The sequence below is a fragment of the Cherax quadricarinatus genome, chromosome 17 (genome assembly GCF_038502225.1).
Source record: "Cherax quadricarinatus isolate ZL_2023a chromosome 17, ASM3850222v1, whole genome shotgun sequence".
Lineage (NCBI taxonomy): Eukaryota > Metazoa > Arthropoda > Malacostraca > Decapoda > Parastacidae > Cherax > Cherax quadricarinatus.
Genome location: NC_091308.1, coordinates 20,299,476 through 20,321,851, shown reverse-complemented (window position 1 = coordinate 20,321,851; position 22,376 = coordinate 20,299,476). Strand labels below are relative to the sequence as shown.

General features: G+C 48.7%; 1 protein-coding gene across 1 annotated transcript in view; it reads left to right on the top strand.

The window, feature by feature from the left end:
• Nucleotides 1-666: 666 nt before the first annotated feature.
• The window catches only part of Phlpp (PH domain leucine-rich repeat protein phosphatase), a 209,241-nt gene continuing 187,531 nt past the window's right edge, over nucleotides 667-22,376 (top strand). The window contains exons 1-2 of the mRNA XM_070086002.1: nucleotides 667-673; nucleotides 1,211-1,575. Coding sequence (XP_069942103.1) covers nucleotides 667-673; nucleotides 1,211-1,575 — 372 coding nt within the window. The remainder of the gene's footprint in view (nucleotides 674-1,210; nucleotides 1,576-22,376) is intronic.

The following is a 22,376-nucleotide window of genomic DNA, read 5'->3' as shown; positions in this document are numbered from 1 at the left end:
CACTCACCTTTTTCCCTCGTCAGTTCTATGATTCACCTCATCCTTCATAGACCCATCTGCTGACACGTCCACTCCCAAATATCTGAACACATTCACCTCCTCCATACTCTCTCCCTCAAATCTGACATTCAGTCTTCCGTTACCTATTTTTTTTTTGTTATCCTTATCACCTTACTCTTTCCTATATTCACTTTTAGCTTCCTTCTTTTACATACCAAACTCATCAACCAACCTCTGCAACTTCTCTTTAGAATCTTCCAAAAGCACAGTGCCATCAGCAAAGAGCAACTGTGACAACTCCCACTTTGTGTCAGATTCTTTAACTTTTAACCCCACACCTCTTGCCAACACCCGAGTATTCACTTCTCTTACAACCCCATCTATCTATCTATCTATCTATCTATATATATATATATAATATATATATATATATATATATATATATATATATATATATATATATATATATATATGTATATATATATATATGTATATATATATATATATATATATATATATATATATATATATATATATATATATATTATATATATATATATATATATATATATATATATATATATATATATATATATATATATATATATATATATATATATATATATATATATATATATAAAATTGGATTTTTTCAAAATTTCCGAAATGAACCGTCTTTATTGACTCATTGTTCATTAGCGGTTCACACAATGCCTCTGCTCCTTCTATGTCATTCCCAGTTGTGACGTCCAATTCTCGCTGGCTTATTTGTTCTCCCTCATGTTTTTTGGCATCACTATTCTTTCTTATTTTTGAAATTCTTGTCTAGTTCTTCATAGTCTTCCTGTAGTTACTTGTCGGCCCTCCTCCTTATTCTGTAAGTTATTACTTAATCCGTTACTGTCATCTACTGTGTGATGTGGCTATCTATAAGTGGTGGTCACTGGTGGGGCTGGAGGCAGGACTAGAGGCGGGGCTGGAGATAACAGACTGTTCGTGAGTGCTGGCAGCCAGGCAAAAAAGAGGTTATTAAGGGTAGATTCCCACGCCCGGGTGTTCCTGATGGGGATGCTGCTGCTGTCGGCGCTGTTTCCTGTTGTACTTCCTGTGGTGCTCTCGGATGTCCATGTATCCCTAACATTAAAAAGCTAAGGAAGGTAGGTGGCCGTGCTAAGGTGACTGTAAGAAGTAGATGCTGGGGGCCGCTAAGGTGCGGGAGGCAGTGGATCAGCTGAGGGAGTTAGTAGGGTGGGGGAAGGGCTGGTGAACGTGAGGGGTTGTGGGGTCACCGCTGATGGTGCCCTCGGGAGCTACCCACCATCATCCCTCCCTCTCTTCCTCCCTCCATCTCTTTCTCTGTCTCATTCAGCGTGCCCCGCGCACACAGTGGCTTGCTTCTCCAGTCATCAACCTCACGCCCTCGGAGTCACCTCGCACGGCTCTCACGCCTGGCTGCAACTCCTGCAGACAGCTCTGACCTCTCTTAAACCCTTGTCAGGAGATACTCATGCTGGAAGTGTTACCCAGCGTGGCTGGACGCCTTGTTTCCGAGGAGTGTGTGAAGGTTGCGTCACCGTGAGTGTTCTCAGGGACAATGTTTACCGGGCAGCCCAGGATACAATCTCGTGCTCACGCTCTACACCACACTTGAATTGCGGTCTACACTTGGTCCATAGCTCACACCTGGCCCCTTCTACATACCTGACTTGCGATTCCCATCTGGTCTTTGGTACACACCTGACTTGTGGTCAATACCTAACTTGTGGTTTATACCTGACATTTTTGTAATAATTAATAATCTTTATTTCTAAAAAGTACGTTATACAGTGTCATCTCTTGCTGCACACCCGGCTCACGGTACAGACCTAGACAGAAGTTGTAGGCGGGACTTGGCTACCTGGTGATATTGTAACCAAATTTGCTAAAAGTTTACCAATAAGACAGCAGTAAACAACAGGACAACGTGGCTGTGTGGAGGGTTAGGAGAGGGTCACCCCCCGCGCCCACACTGTTCCCTGCAGCACCAACACGCCCGCCGTCTGCCCTCTGCTCCTCAGTGAAGGTCTCACCTCATCACCGTTTGTTGTTACCTACGTTGGGCTGAAATGAATCAGATGTGTCTGTGGGTGTGGCTCACAATGTGGTGAGGGTTTGGCCTCTTAGTGTGGTGAGGGTGGGGCAGACAGTGTGGCCTGGGTGGGGCTCAGAGTGGTTATGGGACTTGGGTTTTCCTTTCCTGCTCACACTGGTCTCGCTTTTCTGCAGTGTTGGGCATGGAATTTACGCTCTGCTGAGAGGACCAAGTCTTGTGTTATTTGTGACTCTTGTACCAACCTGTGGCCACGCCAGAAACCCTTTTACTAACACCGACTTTCCTTGGACTGGCTTGTGATTAAGTGAAGCAATCTGGAGCTACTGGACGCAGTTTGTTTACATCTGTTGTGATTTCCACTCGTTGTTGACGGCTAGTCTGCACAGCAGTTCAGTGTTGGTTTTGTCCCTTTATTCTCCGACGTTTTTTTTTTTCAAATTTATGCAGCTGTCTTGAGGGGTTCAGTTCCTGTCTTCACGCTAACATGTGACCTTTTGAAAGTCAGGCTGTCATATCTCTGTTACTGGTCCAGTTATAACTCTCAAGGATATCTTCAGCATGTCTCCACACACCGCGCACTTGCTACACACTGGAGAAATCAGCCCCATAATTCTCCCCTGACACTAAAAGGTATGTCCCCAAGAACGCATCGAATTGTTAAAATATAGATCTAGAGTGTGTAATTAACTTTAAGTGGCAATGTATATGTGGTAATTATAGCAGGTGTCGGTACAGACAATGACAACATTCGTGTTAAGGTCACATTCTCTTTTCCAGTGATTGTGGCCCCTCCACCTCTGTTGGTATTGATGTGTGTATATGTAAGTTTGAACACTCGTATGCTGTTGTGCCTGGATGTTTGTGATTATCAGTAGTTAGAGGAAAAAAGATCTCCCTACATGTCCCATATTCAGTGTTCAGTTGGTGTAATCTGTGAAAGTTTCTCGCGGTTGAAGCACACACTGACTTCTTTTGACTCCAGCTGCACCAATCTGATCCTCTCTCATGGAAAATATATTATCTGTTCCTACGCCTTTTCAAGGTGACCAGATAGTGATAAAGTACTCTTGATCCAAGGAACTGAGGTTACCCTCTCGTTTCTCATATTAAACCTGATTAACTCACATTCCCCAGGTGTTGTATGATCCAACAGATTTAGAGCTTCCCCATGAATATTACAACAACAACAACAACAATAATAATAATAATAATAATAATAATAATAATAATAATAATAATAATAATAATAATAATAACAATAACAATAATGATAATGTGTATCTCCAAGGAAGTGTGTGTTAGTTACCATTTTGTCTTGTGTGTGTGTGTGTGTGTTTGTACTCGCCTAATTGTACTCACCTAATTGTGGTTGCAGGGGTTGAGACTCAGCTCCTGGCCCCACCTCTTCACTCACAGCTACTTGGTCCTCCCTCTCCCTGCTCCATGAGCTTTATCATACCTCGTCTTAAAACTATGTATAGTTCCTGCCTCCACCACATCGCTTGCCAGACTATTCCACTTCCTAACAACTCTGTAGTTGAAGAAATACTTCCTAACATCCCTTTGACTCATCTGAGTCTTCAGCTTCTAATTGTGACCCCTTGTTTCTGTGTCCCATATCTGGAACATCCTGTCTCTGTCCACCTTGTCTATTCCACGCAGTATTTTGTATGTCGTTATCATGTCTCCCCTAACCCTCCTGTCCTCCAGTGTCGTCAGTCCGATTTCCCTGAACCTTTCTTCATAGGACATTCCCCTTAGCTCTGGAATTAGCCTTGTTGCAAACCTTTGCACTTTATCTAATTTCTCGACGTGTTTGACCAGGTGTGGGTTCCATACTGGTGCTGCGTGTGTGTGTGTGTACTCACTCACCTATTTGTGGTTGCAGGGGTCGAGTCTTAGCTCCTGACCCCGCTTCTTCACTGGTTGCTACTGGGTCCTGTCTCTCCCTGCTCCATTAGCTTTATCAAACCTCGTCTTAAAACTATGTATGGTTCCCGCCTCCACTACGTCACTTTCTAAGCTATTCCACTGCCTGACGACTCTATGACTGAAGAAATACATCCTAACATCCCTTTGACTCATCTGAGTCTTCAGCTTCCAATTGTGACCTCTTGTTTCTGTGTCCCCTCCCTGGAACATCCTGTCTTTGTCCACCTTGTCTATTCTGCGCAGTATTTTATATGTCGTTATCATGTCTTCCCTGACCCTCCTGTCCTCCAGTGTCGTCAGGCCGATTTCCTTTAACCTTTCTTCGTAGGAGATCTTCCTTAGCTTTGGAACTAACCTTGTCGCAAACCTTTGTACTTTCTCTAATTTCTTGTCGTGCTTGATCAAGTGAGGGTTCGAAACAGGTGCGTGTGTTGGTTACCATTTGGTCCTAGGCACATGTCGATTAGACACTAGGCCTGTTGTATGTGCATGCATGTGTGTATGTCTGTCCTGTACTCACCTAGTTGAGGTTGCAGGGGTCGAGTCCAAGCTCCTGTGTGTGTGTGTGTGTGTGTGTGTGTGTGTGTGTGTGTGTGTGTGTGTGTGTGTGTGTGTGTGTACTCACCTAGTTGTACTCACCTAGTTGAGGTTGCGGGGGTCGAGTCCGAGCTCCTGGCCCCGCCTCTTCACTGATCGCTACTAGGTCACTCTCCCTGAGCCGTGAGCTTTATCATACCTCTGCTTAAAGCTATGTATGGATCCTGCCTCCACTACATCGCTTCCCAAACTATTCCACTTACTGACTACTCTGTGGCTGAAGAAATACTTCCTAACATCCCTGTGATTCATCTGTGTCTCCAACTTCCAACTGTGTCCCCTTGTTACTGTGTCCAATCTCTGGAACATCCTGTCTTTGTCCACCTTGTCAATTCCTTTCAGTATTTTGTATGTCGTTATCATGTCCCCCCTATCTCTCCTGTCCTCCAGTGTCGTCAGGTTGATTTCCCTTAACCTCTCCTCGTAGGACATACCTCTTAGCTCTGGGACTAGTCTTGTTGCAAACCTTTGCACTTTCTCTAGTTTCTTTACGTGCTTGGCTAGGTGTGGGTTCCAAACTGGTGCCGCATACTCCAATATGGGCCTAACGTACACGGTGTACAGGGTCCTGAACGATTCCTTATTAAGATGTCGGAATGCTGTTCTGAGGTCTGCCAGGCGCCCATATGCTGCAGCAGTTATTTGGTTGATGTGTGCTTCAGGAGATGTGCCTGGTGTTATACTCACCCCAAGATCTTTTTCCTTGAGTGAGGTTTGTAGTCTCTGGCCCCCTAGACTGTACTCCGTCTGCGGTCTTCTTTGCCCTTCCCCAATCTTCATGATTTTGCACTTGGTGGGATTGAACTCCAGGAGCCAATTGCTGGTCCAGGTCTGCAGCCCGTCCAGATCCCTTTGTAATTCTGCCTGGTCTTCGATCGACTGAATTCTTCTCATCAACTTCACGTTATATGCAAACAGGGACACCTCAGAGTCTATTCCTTCCGTCATGTCATTCACAAATACCAGAAACAGCACTGGTCCTAGGACTGACCCCTGTGGGACCCCGCTGGTCACAGGTGCCCACTCTGACACCTCGCCACGTACCATGACTCGCTGCTGTCTTCCTGACAAGTATTCCATGATCCATTGTAGTGCCTTCCCTGTTATCCCTGCTTGGTCCTCCAGTTTTTGCACTAATCTCTTGTGTGGAACTGTGTCAAACGCCTTCTTGCAGTCCAAGAATATGCAATCCACCCACCACTCTCTCTCTTGTCTTACTGCTGTCACCATGTCATAGAACTCCAGTAGGTTTGTGACAGGATTTCCCGTCCCTGAAACCATGTTGGCTGCTGTTGATGAGATCATTCCTTTCTAGGTGTTCCACCACTCTTCTCCTGATAATCTTCTCCATGATTTTGCATACTATACATGTCAGTGACACTGGTCTGTAGTTTAATGCTTCATGTCTGTCTCCTTTTTTAAAGATTGGGACTACATTTGCTGTCTTCCATGCCTCAGGCAATCTCCCTGTTTCGATAGATGTATTGAATATTGTTGTTAGGGGTACACATAGCGCCTCTGCTCCCTCTCTCAATACCTATGGGGAGATGTTATCTGGCCCCATTGCCTTTGAGGTATCTAGCTCACTCAGAAGCCTCTTCACTTCTTCCTCGATTGTGTGCACTGTGTCCAGTGTGTGTGTGTGTATGTGTGTGTGTGTGTGTGTGTGTGTGTGTGTGTGTGTGTGTGTGTGTGTGTGTGTGTGTGTGTGTGTGTGTGTGTGTGTGTGTGTGTGTGTGTGTGTGTGTGTGTGTGTGTGTGTACGAGCATGCCTTCATATGGACGCATACATTAATATATTTCCACACACTACATGAGGATAAATTATCAAACACATTAAAGTTGACACATATGAACGTGACAATGAAGACCTTAACTATAGGTCAGTCTCCTTGACAAATGTTGTTAAATTGTTAGAAAAGAAACATTAAAGTGGATTCAACACTTAGAGAATAATAAACAATTGATAAACAATATATATATATATATATATATATATATATATATATATATATATATATATATATATATATATATATATATATATATATATATATATATATATATATATATATATATACATACATGTATATATATATATATATATATATATATATATATATATATATATATATATATATATATATATATATATATATATATATATATATATATCAATGTCGTGCCGAATATGTAAAACTGGTCAATTAGCAAGAACTCAGTTAAAATTAATTCCTTTCTAAAAAAATTTTCTTGTACGTTTAAAGATATATTTTTTTTCATTTATGTTAATGTAAAAATTAATAATTTTTTATCAAAAGAACCTTAGAAAACTTACCTAACCTTGTTATAATAAGCGCAATTTAATTTAGCTTAATCCAACTTAATATATTTTAGATAAGTTTACAATAATTTAATAATAAACAGACACAATGAAATACATTTTTTTCGTTAGGTTCAGAATGATTTTTGCGAAATTATTGCATACACAAATTTTCGTTTGCCTTATACGGCAGGAAGCGCGTTGCTATTTAAGGCAAATCCGCAAGTTTTACCTATTCGGCACGACATACATATGTATGTTGCACAGAATATTGAACACGAAACACTAAGAACATAACTCTGCTTATGTAGCTACAAACAGGTAATTACCTCCCCCCCAACACACGTATGAGAAATCTTTTTTCCAGGTAAAAATAATAGAAGGTTTAGATAAGGCTGAAAAAATGGTGATATCAATGAGGAGTAGGTAGTGAGCCAGGCCAGGCAGTAAGCCAGGCCAGTCAGTGAGCCAGGCCAGGCAGTAAGCCAGGCCAGGCAGTGAGCCAGGCCAGGCAGTAAGCCAGGCCAGGCAGTGAGCCAGGCCAGGCAGTGAGCCAGATCAGGCAGTGAGCCAGGCCAGGCAGTGAGTCAGGCCAGATAGTGAGCCAGGCCAGGCACTGAGCCAGACCAGGCACTGAGCCAGGCCAGGCACTGAGCCAGATCAGGCAGTGAGCCAGGCCAGGCAGTGAGCCAGGCTGGGGAATGAGTCAGGCCAGGCAGTGAGCCAGACCAAGCAGTGAGCCAGGCTGGGGAGTGAGCCAGACCAGGCAGTAAACCAGGCTGTGGAGTGAGCCAGGCCAGGCAGTGAGCCAAGCCAGGCAGTGAGCCAGGCTGGGGAGTGAGTCAGGCCAGGCAGTGAACCAGGCTGGGGAGTGAGCCAAGCCAGGCAGTGAACCAGGCTGGGGAGTGAGCCAAGCCAGGCAGTGAACCAGGCTGGGGAGTGAGCCAAGCCAGGCAGTGAGCAAAGCCAGGCAGTGAGCCAGGCTGGGGAGTGAGCCAGGCCAGGCAGTGAGCCAGGCTGGGGAGTGAGCCAGACCTAGCAGTGAGCCAGGCTGGGGAGTGAGCCAGACCGGGCAGTGAACCAGGCTGGGGAGTGAGCCAGACCAAGCAGTGAGCCAGGCTGGGGAGTGAGCCAGACCGGGCAGTGAACCAGGCTGGGGAGTGAGCCAAGCCAGGCAGTGGGCCAAGCCAGGCAGTGAGCCAGGCTGGGGAGTGAGCCAGGCCAGGCAGTGAGCCAAGCAAGGCAGTGAGCCAGGCTGGGGAGTGAGCCAGGCCAGGCAGTGAGCCAAGCCAGGCAGTGAGCCAGGCTGGGGAGTGAGCCAAGCCAGGCAGTGAGCCAGGCCAGGTATTTACAAAGTCACAGTGTGACTTTGTGAATGGTCCAAGTTGGACCGAAACGTCGTCATAAGCTCCTGTCTCCTATGTGCGGGTTATTTGTGTATTGTTTCAGTCGCGGTATTGTACCTTTTTATTCTTTATTCTTGTCTCCTTTAAAGAGATTATTCTTGTCTATCCGTGTTATTGTTTTATATCTTCTAAAGAAGTTATTGCTGTCTTTCTTTGTGTCTGTTTCATTTCCTTTAAAGAACCTATCCTTGTCTACACTCATTCCAGGTAGAGTGTGTCTGAACAAGACACAGGTAGTACGTTCCAGGTAGAGTGTGTCTGAACAAGACACAGGTAGTACGTTCCAGGTAGAGTGTGTCTGAACAAGACACAGGTAGTACGTTCCAGGTAGAGTGTGTCTGAACAAGACACAGGTAGTACGTTCCAGGTAGAGTGTGTCTGAACAAGACACAGGTAGTACGTTCCAGGTAGAGTGTGTCTGAACAAGACACAGGTAGTACGTTCCAGGTAGAGTGTGTCTGAACAAGACACAGGTAGTACGTTCCAGGTAGAGTGTGTCTGAAGAAGACACAGGTAGTACGTTCCAGGTAGAGAGTCTGAACAAGACACAGGTAGTACGTTCCAGGTAGAGTGTGTCTGAACAAGACACAGGTAGTACGTTCCAGGTAGAGTGTGTCTGAACAAGACACAGGTAGTAAGTTCCAGGTAGAGAGTCTGAACAAGACACAGGTAGTACGTTCCAGGTAGAGTGTGTCTGAACAAGACACAGGTAGTACGTTGCAGGTAGAGTGTGTCTGAACAAGACACAGGTAGTACGTTCCAGGTAGAGTGTGTCTGAACAAGACACAGGTAGTACGTTCCAGGTAGAGTGTGTCTGAAGAAGACACAGGTAGTACGTTCCAGGTAGAGAGTCTGAACAAGACACAGGTAGTACGTTCCAGGTAGAGTGTGTCTGAACAAGACACAGGTAGTACGTTCCAGGTAGAGTGTGTCTGAACAAGACACAGGTAGTACGTTCCAGGTAGAGTGTGTCTGAACAAGACACAGGTAGTACGTTCCAGGTAGAGAGTCTGAACAAGACACAGGTAGTACGTTCCAGGTAGAGTGTGTCTGAACAAGACACAGGTAGTACGTTCCAGGTAGAGTGTGTCTGAACAAGACACAGGTAGTACGTTCCAGGTAGAGAGTCTGAACAAGACACAGGTAGTACGTTCCAGGTAGAGTGTGTCTGAACAAGACACAGGTAGTACGTTCCAGGTAGAGTGTGTCTGAACAAGACAGCGGTGGGTCCCGAATGCTGTACTTATGCTGCTGGTGTTATATTTCTGCTCGCTTCAGCCCATATGTATAACATCATTATTACCTCGTGTTAAAGTGTTTCCTTTCGCTTTTGTTATTGATATAATAGAACATAAGGAAGACAAAACCTCCACGCTCTGTTTCTCTCTTCTAGTTCCTGCTTTAAGAACCTCCTTGATTATTTTTTTATTTTTTCTCTCTTATATTGTGGTAATTTTTAACTCTGCTGCTTCTCTTTGTTTTCACATTACCTTCTTCAGGTTCAGACACAAGTGCACCTCCAATTTCTGTCAGACTAAAGCAGTGGTTCCCAGACAATTTTTTTATTTAGTTCACGACTCAGAATTTGAAATCAGTTTTGACACACGACACAAATGGTACACGAACTTTAGCACATCGTAGTTAACTGAAGTAATCAGTTGCTAGTTACGAATCCGAAAATTGCTGGAGAAAATATTTCGAGGTGGAAACAAAAAATAAAAGCTCAGGTACCGGGTTTGTGAGAATTGGGAAGCAGACTTCACGTCTCTCCATAATAACGAGAAATTACGTTTTTTTTTTTTTAATTTTAGGGTTGGAGGTCGTCCACGAGCCTCGCCAGACGACCCTCGCCATTCTGGGTTTAGGTCGTCACCCTGGGTTTGGCAACCTCAGATTTTAATGCAAATGTAATATGATAACGTCTCTCTCAACTGACTGGCTAACGCTTCCCCCATTCTTTCATCCGCTCACCCCTCCCAGCTCCGCCTTCCCCTTTCCCCCAGATTTTTCAGGTTGCTCCCATCCACTGCATACATGATACTTGCCGTAATATTCGTCCCAGCTATTTCCTTTTTTTTTCTACAATAATCTACTTGTGCGCCCAGCAGTTTACATTGATTGTACAAGTCAACTATTATTCACTTTCCACTCTTCTTCTGGGCACAGTCCATCACAATCCCTTCTAAAACAAGCTCTCTGATGCTGATAAAGCTCTCTTGATCTAGAGAATTATAGATACCCCTCACCTTCCATAGAACAAAAAATAATGATATAGCAAACAACGGTTACAAAGCATGGCTTGCTTCTGCAGTGTTTTAAAAATTGAGGTTGGAGAGTTGAAGGAGGAGGTCTTGCTTCTCCAGGAGGTGATTAGGAGGCTGAAGGTCCACCTCAATGGGTCTGGGAGAGAGTGTGAGGTGGCTGGAGTTGTGGGGAATGAGGCTTCTAGCAGTGAGGTGCAGTCTGTCTCTCGCTGTGAGGAGGCTGTAGTTGGGGAGGTAGCAACGGCTACCAGCAGTGAGGTGCAGCCCAGCACCTGCTACAAGTGGCGAGTGGTTCACAGTAATGGGAGGCGCATCAGAGTAAGGAAAGTTAAGAGTGAAGATCTGAAGGTAGGAAATCGCTTCTCTGTTCTTCAGGATGAATGTACTTCAGTGACCAGTGAAGGTAAGGGTACTACTGCCCCTGCTAATGGAGGTAAGCACATTCTTGTGGTTGGTGACTCTCAGGTAAGATATATTGACCATGCTTTTTGTAATAGGAATAAGAAGATGAGAGATAGAGTGTGCTTCCCTGGAGCTGGTGTTGGGGACATTGTCAACAGGCTGGATAATATCATGTCAGGTAATGGGAACAAGCCCATTATCTGTCTCAGTGCTGGTGGAAATGATATTGGGAAGGGTAGGAGAGAAGAGCTGCTAGATAAGTACAGGTCAGCTATAGATTTCATTAAGTCTAAGGGAGGGATCCCAATCATATGTAGCATCTTGCCTAGAAGGGGAGTAGGAAATGAATGGTTGTCTAGGGCAATTGGTGTAAATTGCTGGCTAGACAGATACTGCAAGGAACTTGCAATCCCATTCATTGACAACTGGAACAACTTTTATGGCAAACATGATATGTATGCAAGGGATGGGGTACATCTCTCTGGGGCAGGGGTGGTAGCACTTGCAGACTCGATTGAGAAGGCCATTGGTGAAATGCCTATGATTTTAAACTGATGGAAGATAGAGGTATGGGTGTGTGTGGGAAACAAGCAGGTTGCAACACTAGGGTTGGAAACAGTAAATGTATAAAAGGCATTCAGCATGAAGTTATAAATAAAGACAATAGATCAGGTCAGCAAACAAAGGGGGACAGCAGAGGGCAGCAAGGAACTAGCTTCCTTAAGGTTTACTATACTAATAGCAGGAGTGTAAGAAATAAGATAGACGAGCTAAGATTAATTGCAAGTGCAGGAAACATAGATATTATTGCTATAACAGAGACCTGGCTCAATCTGAAAGATAGAGAGATGCCCTCTGAATGTCACATACAAGGCTATAAATTATTCCACACTGACAGGGTCAACAGGAAAGGTGGTGGAGTAGCGATGTATGTCAGAGACAATTTAAATTGTTGTGTTAGACAAGATATTAAATTAGAAGCGTCAGCCACTGAATCTGTTTGGTTACAGCTTCTCGAGGGCCGAGAAAAACTAATTTTGGGTGTGATTTACAGGGCCCCAAATCTTGATAGGGAGTGCAGTAAACTTCTATGGGACGAAATTCGTAAGGCATCTACATACGAAAATGTTGTGCTAATGGGAGATTTCAACTATAGACAGATTGACTGGAGCAATTTGACAGGAAATTTAGAGTCAGGTGACTTTCTTGATACGATCCAGGATTGTTTTTTAAAACAGTTTGTGACAGAGCCAACTAGGGGAAACAACCTCCTTGACTTGGTTCTTGCCAGTAGGGAAACACTAATTAATAATCTTGAGGTTAATGATGAGCTTGGGGAAAGTGATCACAAATCACTCAGTTTTAATATATCATGGAATTCCCCTAATAATGGCAATCAAGTCTCTGTCCCTGACTTCCACTTGGCTGATTTCATAGGACTGAAAAATTACTTAGGTGGGTTGAACTGGAATGACCTGACTAAGGGTCAGGTAGGTGGTGATGGTTTCCGATATGATGCTTTCCAGGGCATAGTTCTAGCTGCTCAGTCAAATTATGTTCCAAATAGGGAAATCAGATCAAGCAAAAATGATCCTAAATGGATGAACAATAGATTAAAATATCTGATTGGTCAAAAGAGAGGCATATATAGGCAAATCAAAAGAGGAGAGGGGCAATTAAGAAATCGATATATTCAGTTAAAGAGAGAAATAAAAAAGGGAATTAGAAAAGCAAAAAGAGATTATGAGGTTAAAGTTGCAAGAGAATCGAAGACTAACCCAAAAGGATTCTCTCAGGTATACAGAAGTAAGATCAGGGACAAGATAGGCCCACTCAGAAGTTCCTCGGGTCAGCTCACTGACAGTGATAAGGAAATGTGTAGAATTTTTAACACATACTTCCTCTCAGTTTTTACACAGGAGGATACCAGCGATATTCCAGTAATGATAAATTATGTAGAACAGGACGATAATAAACTGTGCACGATTAGGGTCACAAGTGACATGGTCCTTAGGCAAATAGATAAATTAAAACCTAACAAATCCCCAGGCCCTGATGAACTGTATGCAAGGGTTCTAAAGGAATGTAAAGAGGAGCTTAGCACACCTTTGGCTAATCTTTTCAACATATCACCACAAACTGGCATAGTGCCAGATAAGTGGAAAATGGCAAACGTGATACCTATTTTCAAAACAGGTGACAGGTCCTTAGCTTCGAACTATAGACCAATAAGCCTAACCTCCATAGTGGGAAAATTTATGGAATCAATAATTGCCGAGGCAGTTCGTAGCCACCTTGAAAAGCATAAATTAATCAACGAATCTCAGCATGGTTTTACAAAGGGGCGTTCCTGCCTTACGAATTTATTAACTTTTTTCACTAAGGTATTTGAGGAGGTAGATCATGGTAATGAATATGATATTGTGTATATGGACTTCAGTAAGGCTTTTGACAGGGTCCCACATCAGAGACTATTGAGGAAAATTAAAGCACATGGAATAGGAGGAAAAATTTTTTCCTGGATAGAGGCATGGTTGACAAATAGGCAGCAGAGAGTTTGCATAAATGGGGAGAAATCAGAGTGGGGAATCGTCACCAGCGGTGTTCCACAGGGGTCAGTGTTGGGCCCCCTGCTGTTCACAATCTACATAAACGACATAGATGAGGGCATAAAGAGCGACATCGGCAAGTTTGCCGATGACACCAAAATAGGCCGTCGAATTCATTCTGACGAGGACATTCGAGCACTCCAGGAAGATCTGAATAGACTGATGCAGTGGTCGGAGAAGTGGCAGATGCAGTTTAATATAGACAAATGCAAAGTTCTAAATGTTGGACAGGACAATAACCATGCCACATATAAACTAAATAATGTTGATCTTAATATTACGGATTGCGAAAAAGATTTAGGAGTTCTGGTTAGCAGTAATCTGAAACCAAGACAACAGTGCATAAGTGTTCGCAATAAAGCTAATAGAATCCTTGGCTTCATATCAAGAAGCATAAATAATAGGAGTCCTCAGGTTGTTCTTCAACTCTATACATCCTTGGTTAGGCCTCATTTAGATTATGCTGCACAGTTTTGGTCACCGTATTACAGAATGGATATAAATTCTCTGGAAAATGTACAAAGGAGGATGACAAAGTTGATCCCATGTATCAGAAACCTTCCCTATGAGGATAGACTAAGGGCCCTGAAACTGCACTCTCTAGAGAGACGTAGAATTAGGGGGGATATGATTGAGGTGTATAAATGGAAGACAGGAATAAATAAAGGGGATGTAAATAGTGTGCTGAAAATATCTAGCCTAGACAGGACTCGCAGCAATGGTTTTAAGTTGGAAAAATTCAGATTCAGGAAGGATATAGGAAAGTACTGGTTTGGTAATAGAGTTGTGGATGAGTGGAACAAACTCCCGAGTACAATTATAGAGGCCAGAACGTTGTGTAGCTTTAAAAATAGGTTGGATAAATACATGAGTGGATGTGAGTTGGACCTGATAGCTTGTGCTACCAGGTCGGTTGCCGTGTTCCTCCCTTAAGTCAATGTGACCTGACCTGACTAGGTTGGTTGCATTGGCTTAAGCCGGTAGGAGACTTGGACCTGCCTCGCATGGGCCAGTAGGTCTTCTGCAGTGTTCCTTCGTTCTTATGTTCTTATGTTCTTAAGATTGGAATCTTCCTTTTAATCCTACTAACTGCGTAGTGGTGGTCGTGTGCTTGGCAGGCAGCACCTCTCTCATGACACTCACATTATCATTACTCTCACCACCGAAGCAGATACTGGAATTTCTTTTAATAACTGACATGATGTTATCTAACATAATAACTATATTACTTTGATTAAGAAACCATTTTTTTTTTTTGCTGAGCCAAGAATTCTGTAGTCGTTGTTATTTTCAGCAGAATCTGTTTCTTTTAAGTATTTAGATTGATAATCCTGTGGGTACCACTGTTAACATTGAGAAATTTGATCAACTGAAGATGGTTGCCATGGTGGTCACGCATAACCTGAGATTACTCTTAATAGTCTGTAATATTACTTGTAGTGAATTTGAATAGAATTAATGTGTGTGTGTGTGTGTGTGTGTGTGTGTGTGTGTGTGTGTGTGTGTGTGTGTGTGTGTGTGTGTGTGTGTGTGTGTGTGTGTGTGTGTGTGTGTGTGTGTGTGTGTGTGTGTGTGAGTGAGTGTGTGAGTGTGTGTACTCACCTATTTGTGGTTGTAGGGGTCGAATTGTAGCTCCTAGCCCCGCTTCTTCGGTGGTCACTACTAGGTCCTCTCTCTCCCTGTTCTTTGAGCTTTATCATACCTCTTCTTAAAGCTATGTATAGTTCCTGCCTCCACTACATCACTGTCCAGACTGTTCCACTTCCTGACAACTCTAGGACTGAAGAAATAATGCCTAATATACCTGTAAATCATCTGAGGTTTCAACTTCCAGTTGCAACCTCTTGTTCCTGTGTCACATCTCTGAAACACTGTGTCCCTATCCACCTTTTCCATTCCTCTCAGAATTTTATATGTCGTTATCATGTCATCCCTATCCCGTCTGTCCTCGAGTGTCGTCAGGCCGATTTACCTTAAACCTCTCCCTGTAGGACATATTCCTTAGCTTCGGGACTAGTCTTGTTGCAAACCTTTGCACTTTCTCTAATTTCTTGATGTGCTTGACCAGGTGTGTGTTTCATACTCCAATATGGGCCTAACGTACACGATGTACAGAGTAATGAACGATTCCTTACTGAGGTATTGGAAAGCTATTCTTAGGTTTGTCAGGCGTATGTGTGTGTACGTACCTACGTAATTACTCTCTAAGTGTTATGTAATGTAGCAGTATCTTCCTGCGCCCATGCAATGTACCCTCACAGTGTCAACTGTATCATAACAGTGTCAACTGTATCCTCACAGTGTCAAGTGCATCCTTACAGTGTCAAGTGTATCTTCACAATATCATGTGTATCCTCACACTGACAAGTATGACCTGAGCATCACTCATTCACACTTGAACTGATGTGTGTGTGGCGTGGTCCGCCCCCTTGCTTGGTGTCAGCAGGGCGGGGCAGCCCTCACACTGGTGTCAGCAGGGCGGGGCAGCCCTCACACTGGTGTCAGCAGGGCGGGGCAGCCCTCACACTGGTGTCAGTAGGGTGGGTCAGCCCTCACACTGGTGTCAGCAGGGCGGGGCAGCCCTCACACTGGTGTTAGCAGGGCGGGGCAGCCCTCACACTGGTGTCAGCAGGGCGGGGCAGCCCTCACACTGGTGTCAGCAGGGCGGGGCAGCCCTCACACTGGTGTCAGCAGGGCGGCCCAGCCATCACACTGGTGTCAGCAGGGCGGGTCAGCCCTCACACTGGTGTCAGCAGGGCGGGGCAGCCCTCACACTGGTGTTAGCAGGGCGGGTCAGCCCTCACACTGGTGTCAGCAGGGCGGGGCAGCCCTCACAGTGGTGTCAACAGGGCGGGGGCAGCCCTCACACTGGTGTTAGCAGGGCGGGTCAGCCCTCACACTGGTGTCACTAGGGCGGGGCAGCCCTCACACTGGTGTCACTAGGGCGGGGCAGCCCTCACACTGGTGTCAACAGGGCTGGGCAGCCCTCACACTGGTGTCAGTAGGGCGGGGCAGCCCTCACACTGGTGTCAGTAGGGCGGGGCAGCCCTCACACTGGTGTCAGTAGGGCGGGGCAGCCCTCACACTGGTGTCAGTAGGGCGGAGCAACCCTCACACTGGTGTTAGCAGGGCGGGGCAGCCCTCACACTGGTGTCAGTAGGGCGGGGCAGCCCTCACACTGGTGTCAGCAGGGCGGGGCAGCCCTCACAGTGGTGTCAACAGGGCGGGGGCAGCCCTCACACTGGTGTTAGCAGGGCGGGTCAGCCCTCACACTGGTGTCACTAGGGCGGGGCAGCCCTCACACTGGTGTCATTAGGGCGGGGCAGCCCTCACACTGGTGTCAACAGGGCTGGGCAGCCCTCACACTGGTGTCAGTAGGGCGGGGCAGCCCTCACACTGGTGTCAGTAGGGCGGGGCAGCCCTCACACTGGTGTCAGTAGGGCGGGGCAGCCCTCACACTGGTGTCAGTAGGGCGGAGCAACCCTCACACTGGTGTTAGCAGGGCGGGGCAGCCCTCACACTGGTGTCAGTAGGGCGGGGCAGCCCTCACACTGGTGTCAGCAGGGCGGGGCAGCCCTCACAGTGGTGTCAACAGGGCGGGGGCAGCCCTCACACTGGTGTTAGCAGGGCGGGTCAGCCCTCACACTGGTGTCACTAGGGCGGGGCAGCCCTCACACTGGTGTCACTAGGGCGGGGCAGCCCTCACACTGGTGTCAACAGGGCTGGGCAGCCCTCACACTGGTGTCAGTAGGGCGGGGCAGCCCTCACACTGGTGTCAGTAGGGCGGGGCAGCCCTCACACTGGTGTCAGTAGGGCGGGGCAGCCCTCACACTGGTGTCAGTAGGGCGGAGCAACCCTCACACTGGTGTTAGCAGGGCGGGGCAGCCCTCACACTGGTGTCAGTAGGGCGGGGCAGCCCTCACACTGGTGTCAGTAGGGCGGGGCAGCCCTCACACTGGTGTCAGTAGGGCGGGGCAGCCCTCACACTGGTGTCAGTAGGGCGGGGCAGCCCTCACACTGGTGTCAGTAGGGCGGGGCAGCCCTCACACTGGTGTCAGTAGGGCGGGGCAGCCCTCACACTGGTGTCAGCAGGGCGGGGCAGCCCTCACACTGGTGTCAGTAGGGCGGGGCAGCCCTCACACTGGTGTCAGCAGGGCGGGGCAGCCCTCACACTGGTGTCAGTAGGGCGGGGCAGCCCTCACACTGGTGTCAGTAGGGCGGAGCAGCCCTCACACTGGTGTCAGCAGGGCGGGGCAGCCCTCACACTGGTGTCAGTAGGGGGCAGCCCTCACACTGGTGTCAGTAGGGCGGGGCAGCCCTCACACTGGTGTCAGCAGGGCGGGGAAGCCCTCACACTGGTGTCAGTAGGGCGGGGCAGCCCTCACACTGGTGTCAGCAGGGCGGGGCAACCCTCACACTGGTGTTAGCAGGGCGGGGCAGCCCTCACACTGGTGTCAGTAGGGCGGGGCAGCCCTCACACTGGTGTCAGCAGGGCGGGGCAGCCCTCACAGTGGTGTCAACAGGGCGGGGGCAGCCCTCACACTGGTGTTAGCAGGGCGGGTCAGCCCTCACACTGGTGTCACTAGGGCGGGGCAGCCCTCACACTGGTGTCAGCAGGGCGGGGCAGCCCTCACAGTGGTGTCAACAGGGCGGGGGCAGCCCTCACACTGGTGTTAGCAGGGCGGGTCAGCCCTCACACTGGTGTCACTAGGGCGGGGCAGCCCTCACACTGGTGTCATTAGGGCGGGGCAGCCCTCACACTGGTGTCAACAGGGCTGGGCAGCCCTCACACTGGTGTCAGTAGGGCGGGGCAGCCCTCACACTGGTGTCAGTAGGGCGGGGCAGCCCTCACACTGGTGTCAGTAGGGCGGGGCAGCCCTCACACTGGTGTCAGTAGGGCGGAGCAACCCTCACACTGGTGTTAGCAGGGCGGGGCAGCCCTCACACTGGTGTCAGTAGGGCGGGGCAGCCCTCACACTGGTGTCAGCAGGGCGGGGCAGCCCTCACAGTGGTGTCAACAGGGCGGGGGCAGCCCTCACACTGGTGTTAGCAGGGCGGGTCAGCCCTCACACTGGTGTCACTAGGGCGGGGCAGCCCTCACACTGGTGTCACTAGGGCGGGGCAGCCCTCACACTGGTGTCAACAGGGCTGGGCAGCCCTCACACTGGTGTCAGTAGGGCGGGGCAGCCCTCACACTGGTGTCAGTAGGGCGGGGCAGCCCTCACACTGGTGTCAGTAGGGCGGGGCAGCCCTCACACTGGTGTCAGTAGGGCGGAGCAGCCCTCACACTGGTGTTAGCAGGGCCCTCACACTGGTGTCAGTAGGGCGGGGCAGCCCTCACACTGGTGTCAGTAGGGCGGGGCAGCCCTCACACTGGTGTCAGTAGGGCGGGGCAGCCCTCACACTGGTGTCAGTAGGGCGGGGCAGCCCTCACACTGGTGTCAGTAGGGCGGGGCAGCCCTCACACTGGTGTCAGTAGGGCGGGGCAGCCCTCACACTGGTGTCAGTAGGGCGGGGCAGCCCTCACACTGGTGTCAGTAGGGCGGGGCAGCCCTCACACTGGTGTCAGTAGGGCGGGGCAGCCCTCACACTGGTGTCAGCAGGGCGGGGCAGCCCTCACACTGGTGTCAGTAGGGCGGGGCAGCCCTCACACTGGTGTCAGCAGGGCGGGGCAGCCCTCACACTGGTGTCAGTAGGGCGGGGCAGCCCTCACACTGGTGTCAGTAGGGCGGGGCAGCCCTCACACTGGTGTCAGTAGGGCGGGGCAGCCCTCACACTGGTGTCAGCAGGGCGGGGCAGCCCTCACACTGGTGTCAGTAGGGCGGGGCAGCCCTCACACTGGTGTCAGCAGGGCGGGGCAGCCCTCACATTGGTGTCAGTAGGGCGGGGCAGCCCTCACACTGGTGTCAGCAGGGCGGGGCAGCCCTCACACTGGTGTCAGTAGGACGGGGCAGCCCTCACACTGGTGTCAGCAGGGCGGGGCAGCCCTCACACTGGTGTCAGTAGGGCGGGGCAGCCCTCACACTGGTGTCAGTAGGGGGGCAGCCCTCACACTGGTGTCAGTAGGGCGGGGCAGCCCTCACACTGGTGTCAGCAGGGCGGGGCAGCCCTCACACTGGTGTCAGTAGGGCGGGGCAGCCCTCACACTGGTGTCAGCAGGGCGGGGCAGCCCTCACATTGGGTCAGTAGGGCAGCCCTCACACTGGTGTCAGTAGGGCGGGGCAGCCCTCACACTGGTGTCAGGGCGGGGCAGCCCTACACTTGTGTCAGTAGGGCGGGGCAGCCCTCACACTGGTGTCCGTAGGGCGGGGCAGCCCTCACACTGGTGTCAGTAGGGCGGGGCAGCCCTCACACTGGTGTCAGTAGGGCGGGGCAGCCCTCACACTGGTGTCAGCAGGGCGGGGTAGCCCTCACACTGGTGTCAGTAGGGCGGGGCAGCCCTCACACTGGTGTCAGTAGGGCGGGGCAGCCCTCACACTGGTGTCAGTAGGGCGGAGCAGCCCTCACACTGGTGTCAGCAGGGCGGGGCAGCCCTCACACTGGTGTCAGTAGGGCGGGGCAGCCCTCACACTGGTGTCAGTAGGGCGGGGCAGCCCTCACACTGGTGTCAGTAGGGCGGGGCAGCCCTCACACTGGTGTCAGCAGGGCGGGGTAGCCCTCACACTGGTGTCAGTAGGGCGGGGCAGCCCTCACACTGGTGTCAGTAGGGCGGGGCAGCCCTCACACTGGTGTCAGTAGGGCGGAGCAGCCCTCACACTGGTGTCAGCAGGGCGGGGCAGCCCTCACATTGGTGTCAGTAGGGCGGGGCAGCCCTCACACTGGTGTCGGTAGGGCGGGGCAGCCCTCACACTGGTGTCGGTAGGGCGGGGCAGCCCTCACACTGGTGTCAGTAGGGCGGGGCAGCCCTCACACTGGTGTCAGTAGGGCGGGGCAGCCCTCACACTGGTGTCAGTAGGGCGGGGCAGCCCTCACACTGGTGTCAGTAGGGCGGGGCAGCCCTCACACTGGTGTCAGTAGGGCGGGGCAGCCCTCACACTGGTGTCAGTAGGGCGGGGTAGCCCTCACACTGGTGTCAGTAGGGCGGAGCAGCCCTCACACTGGTGTCAGTAGGGTAGGGCAGCCCTCACACTGGTGTCAGTAGGGGGGCAGCCCTCACACTGGTGTCAGTAGGGCGGGGCAGCCCTCACACTGGTGTCAGTAGGGCGGGGCAGCCCTCACACTGGTGTCAGTAGGGCGGGGCAGCCCTCACACTGGTGTCAGTAGGGCGGGGCAGCCCTCACACTGGTGTCAGTAGGGCGGGGCAGCCCTCACACTGGTGTCAGTAGGGCGGGGCAGCCCTCACACTGGTGTCACTAGGGCGGGGCAGCCCTCACACTGGTGTCATCAGGGCGGGTCAGCCCTCACACTATATATTGTTCTCTAGTGACGCTGTGAACTCTTACAGTGAAAGCTGGAAAAATTGTGTTGACGCTTTCTCACAGTCACTGAGTCTACAACTTTCTCACAATCATTGACTCTACAACTTTCTCACAGTCCCTGAGTCTACAACTTTCTTACAGTCACTGAGTCTAAAACTTTCTCATAGTCACTGAGTCTACAATTTTCTCAGTCACTGAGTCTACAACTTTTTCACAATCACTGAGACTACAGCTTTCTCACAGTCACTGAGTCTACAACTTTCTCACAATCACTGAGTCTACAACCTTCTCACAGTCACTGAGTCTACAACTTTCTCACAATCACTGAGTCTACAACTTTCTCACAATCACTGGGTCTACAACCTTCTCACAGTTACTGAGTCTACAACTTTCTCACAGTCACTGAGTCTACAACTTTCTCACAGTCACTGAGTCTACAACTTTCTCACAGTCACTGAGTCTACAACTTTCTCACAGTCACTGAGTCTACAACTTTTTCACAATCACTGAGTCTACAACTTTCTCACAGTCACTGAGTCTACAACTTTTTCACAATCACTGAGTCTACAACTTTCTCAGTCACTGGGTCTACAACTTTCTCACAATCACTGAGTCTACAACTTTCTCACAGTCACTGAGTCTACAACTTTCTCACAATCACTGAGTCTACAACCTTCTCACAGTCACTGAGTCTACAACTTTCTCACAATCACTGAGTCTACAACTTTCTCACAATCACTGAGTCTGCAACCTTCTCACAGTTACTGAGTCTACAACTTTCTCACAGTCACTGAGTCTACAACTTTCTCACAATCACTGAGTCTACAACTTTCTCACAGTCACTGATTCTACAACCTTCTCACAGTCAGTGAGTCTACAACCTTCTCACAGTCCCTGAGTCTACAACCTTCTCACAGTCCCTGAGTCTACAACTTTCTCACAGTCCCTGAGTCTACAACCTTCTCACAGTCCCTGAGTCTACAACTTTCTCACAGTCCCGGAGTCTGTAAGTTTACCAGTGCCCATTCTATAGCTTTCTCAGTATCCCTTCTATAACTTTCTCACAGTCCCTGAGTCTATAACTTTCTCACAGTCCCTGAGTCTATAACTTTCTCACAGTCCCTGAGTCTATAACTTTCTCACAGTCCGAGTCTATAACTTTCTCACAGTCCCTGAGTCTATAACCTTCTCACAGTCCCTGAGTCTATAACTTTCTCACAGTCCCTGAGTCTATAACTTTCTCACAGTCCCTGAGTCTATAACTTTCTCACAGTCCCTGAGTCTATAACTTTCTCACAGTCCCTGAGTCTATAACTTTCTCACAGTCCCTGAG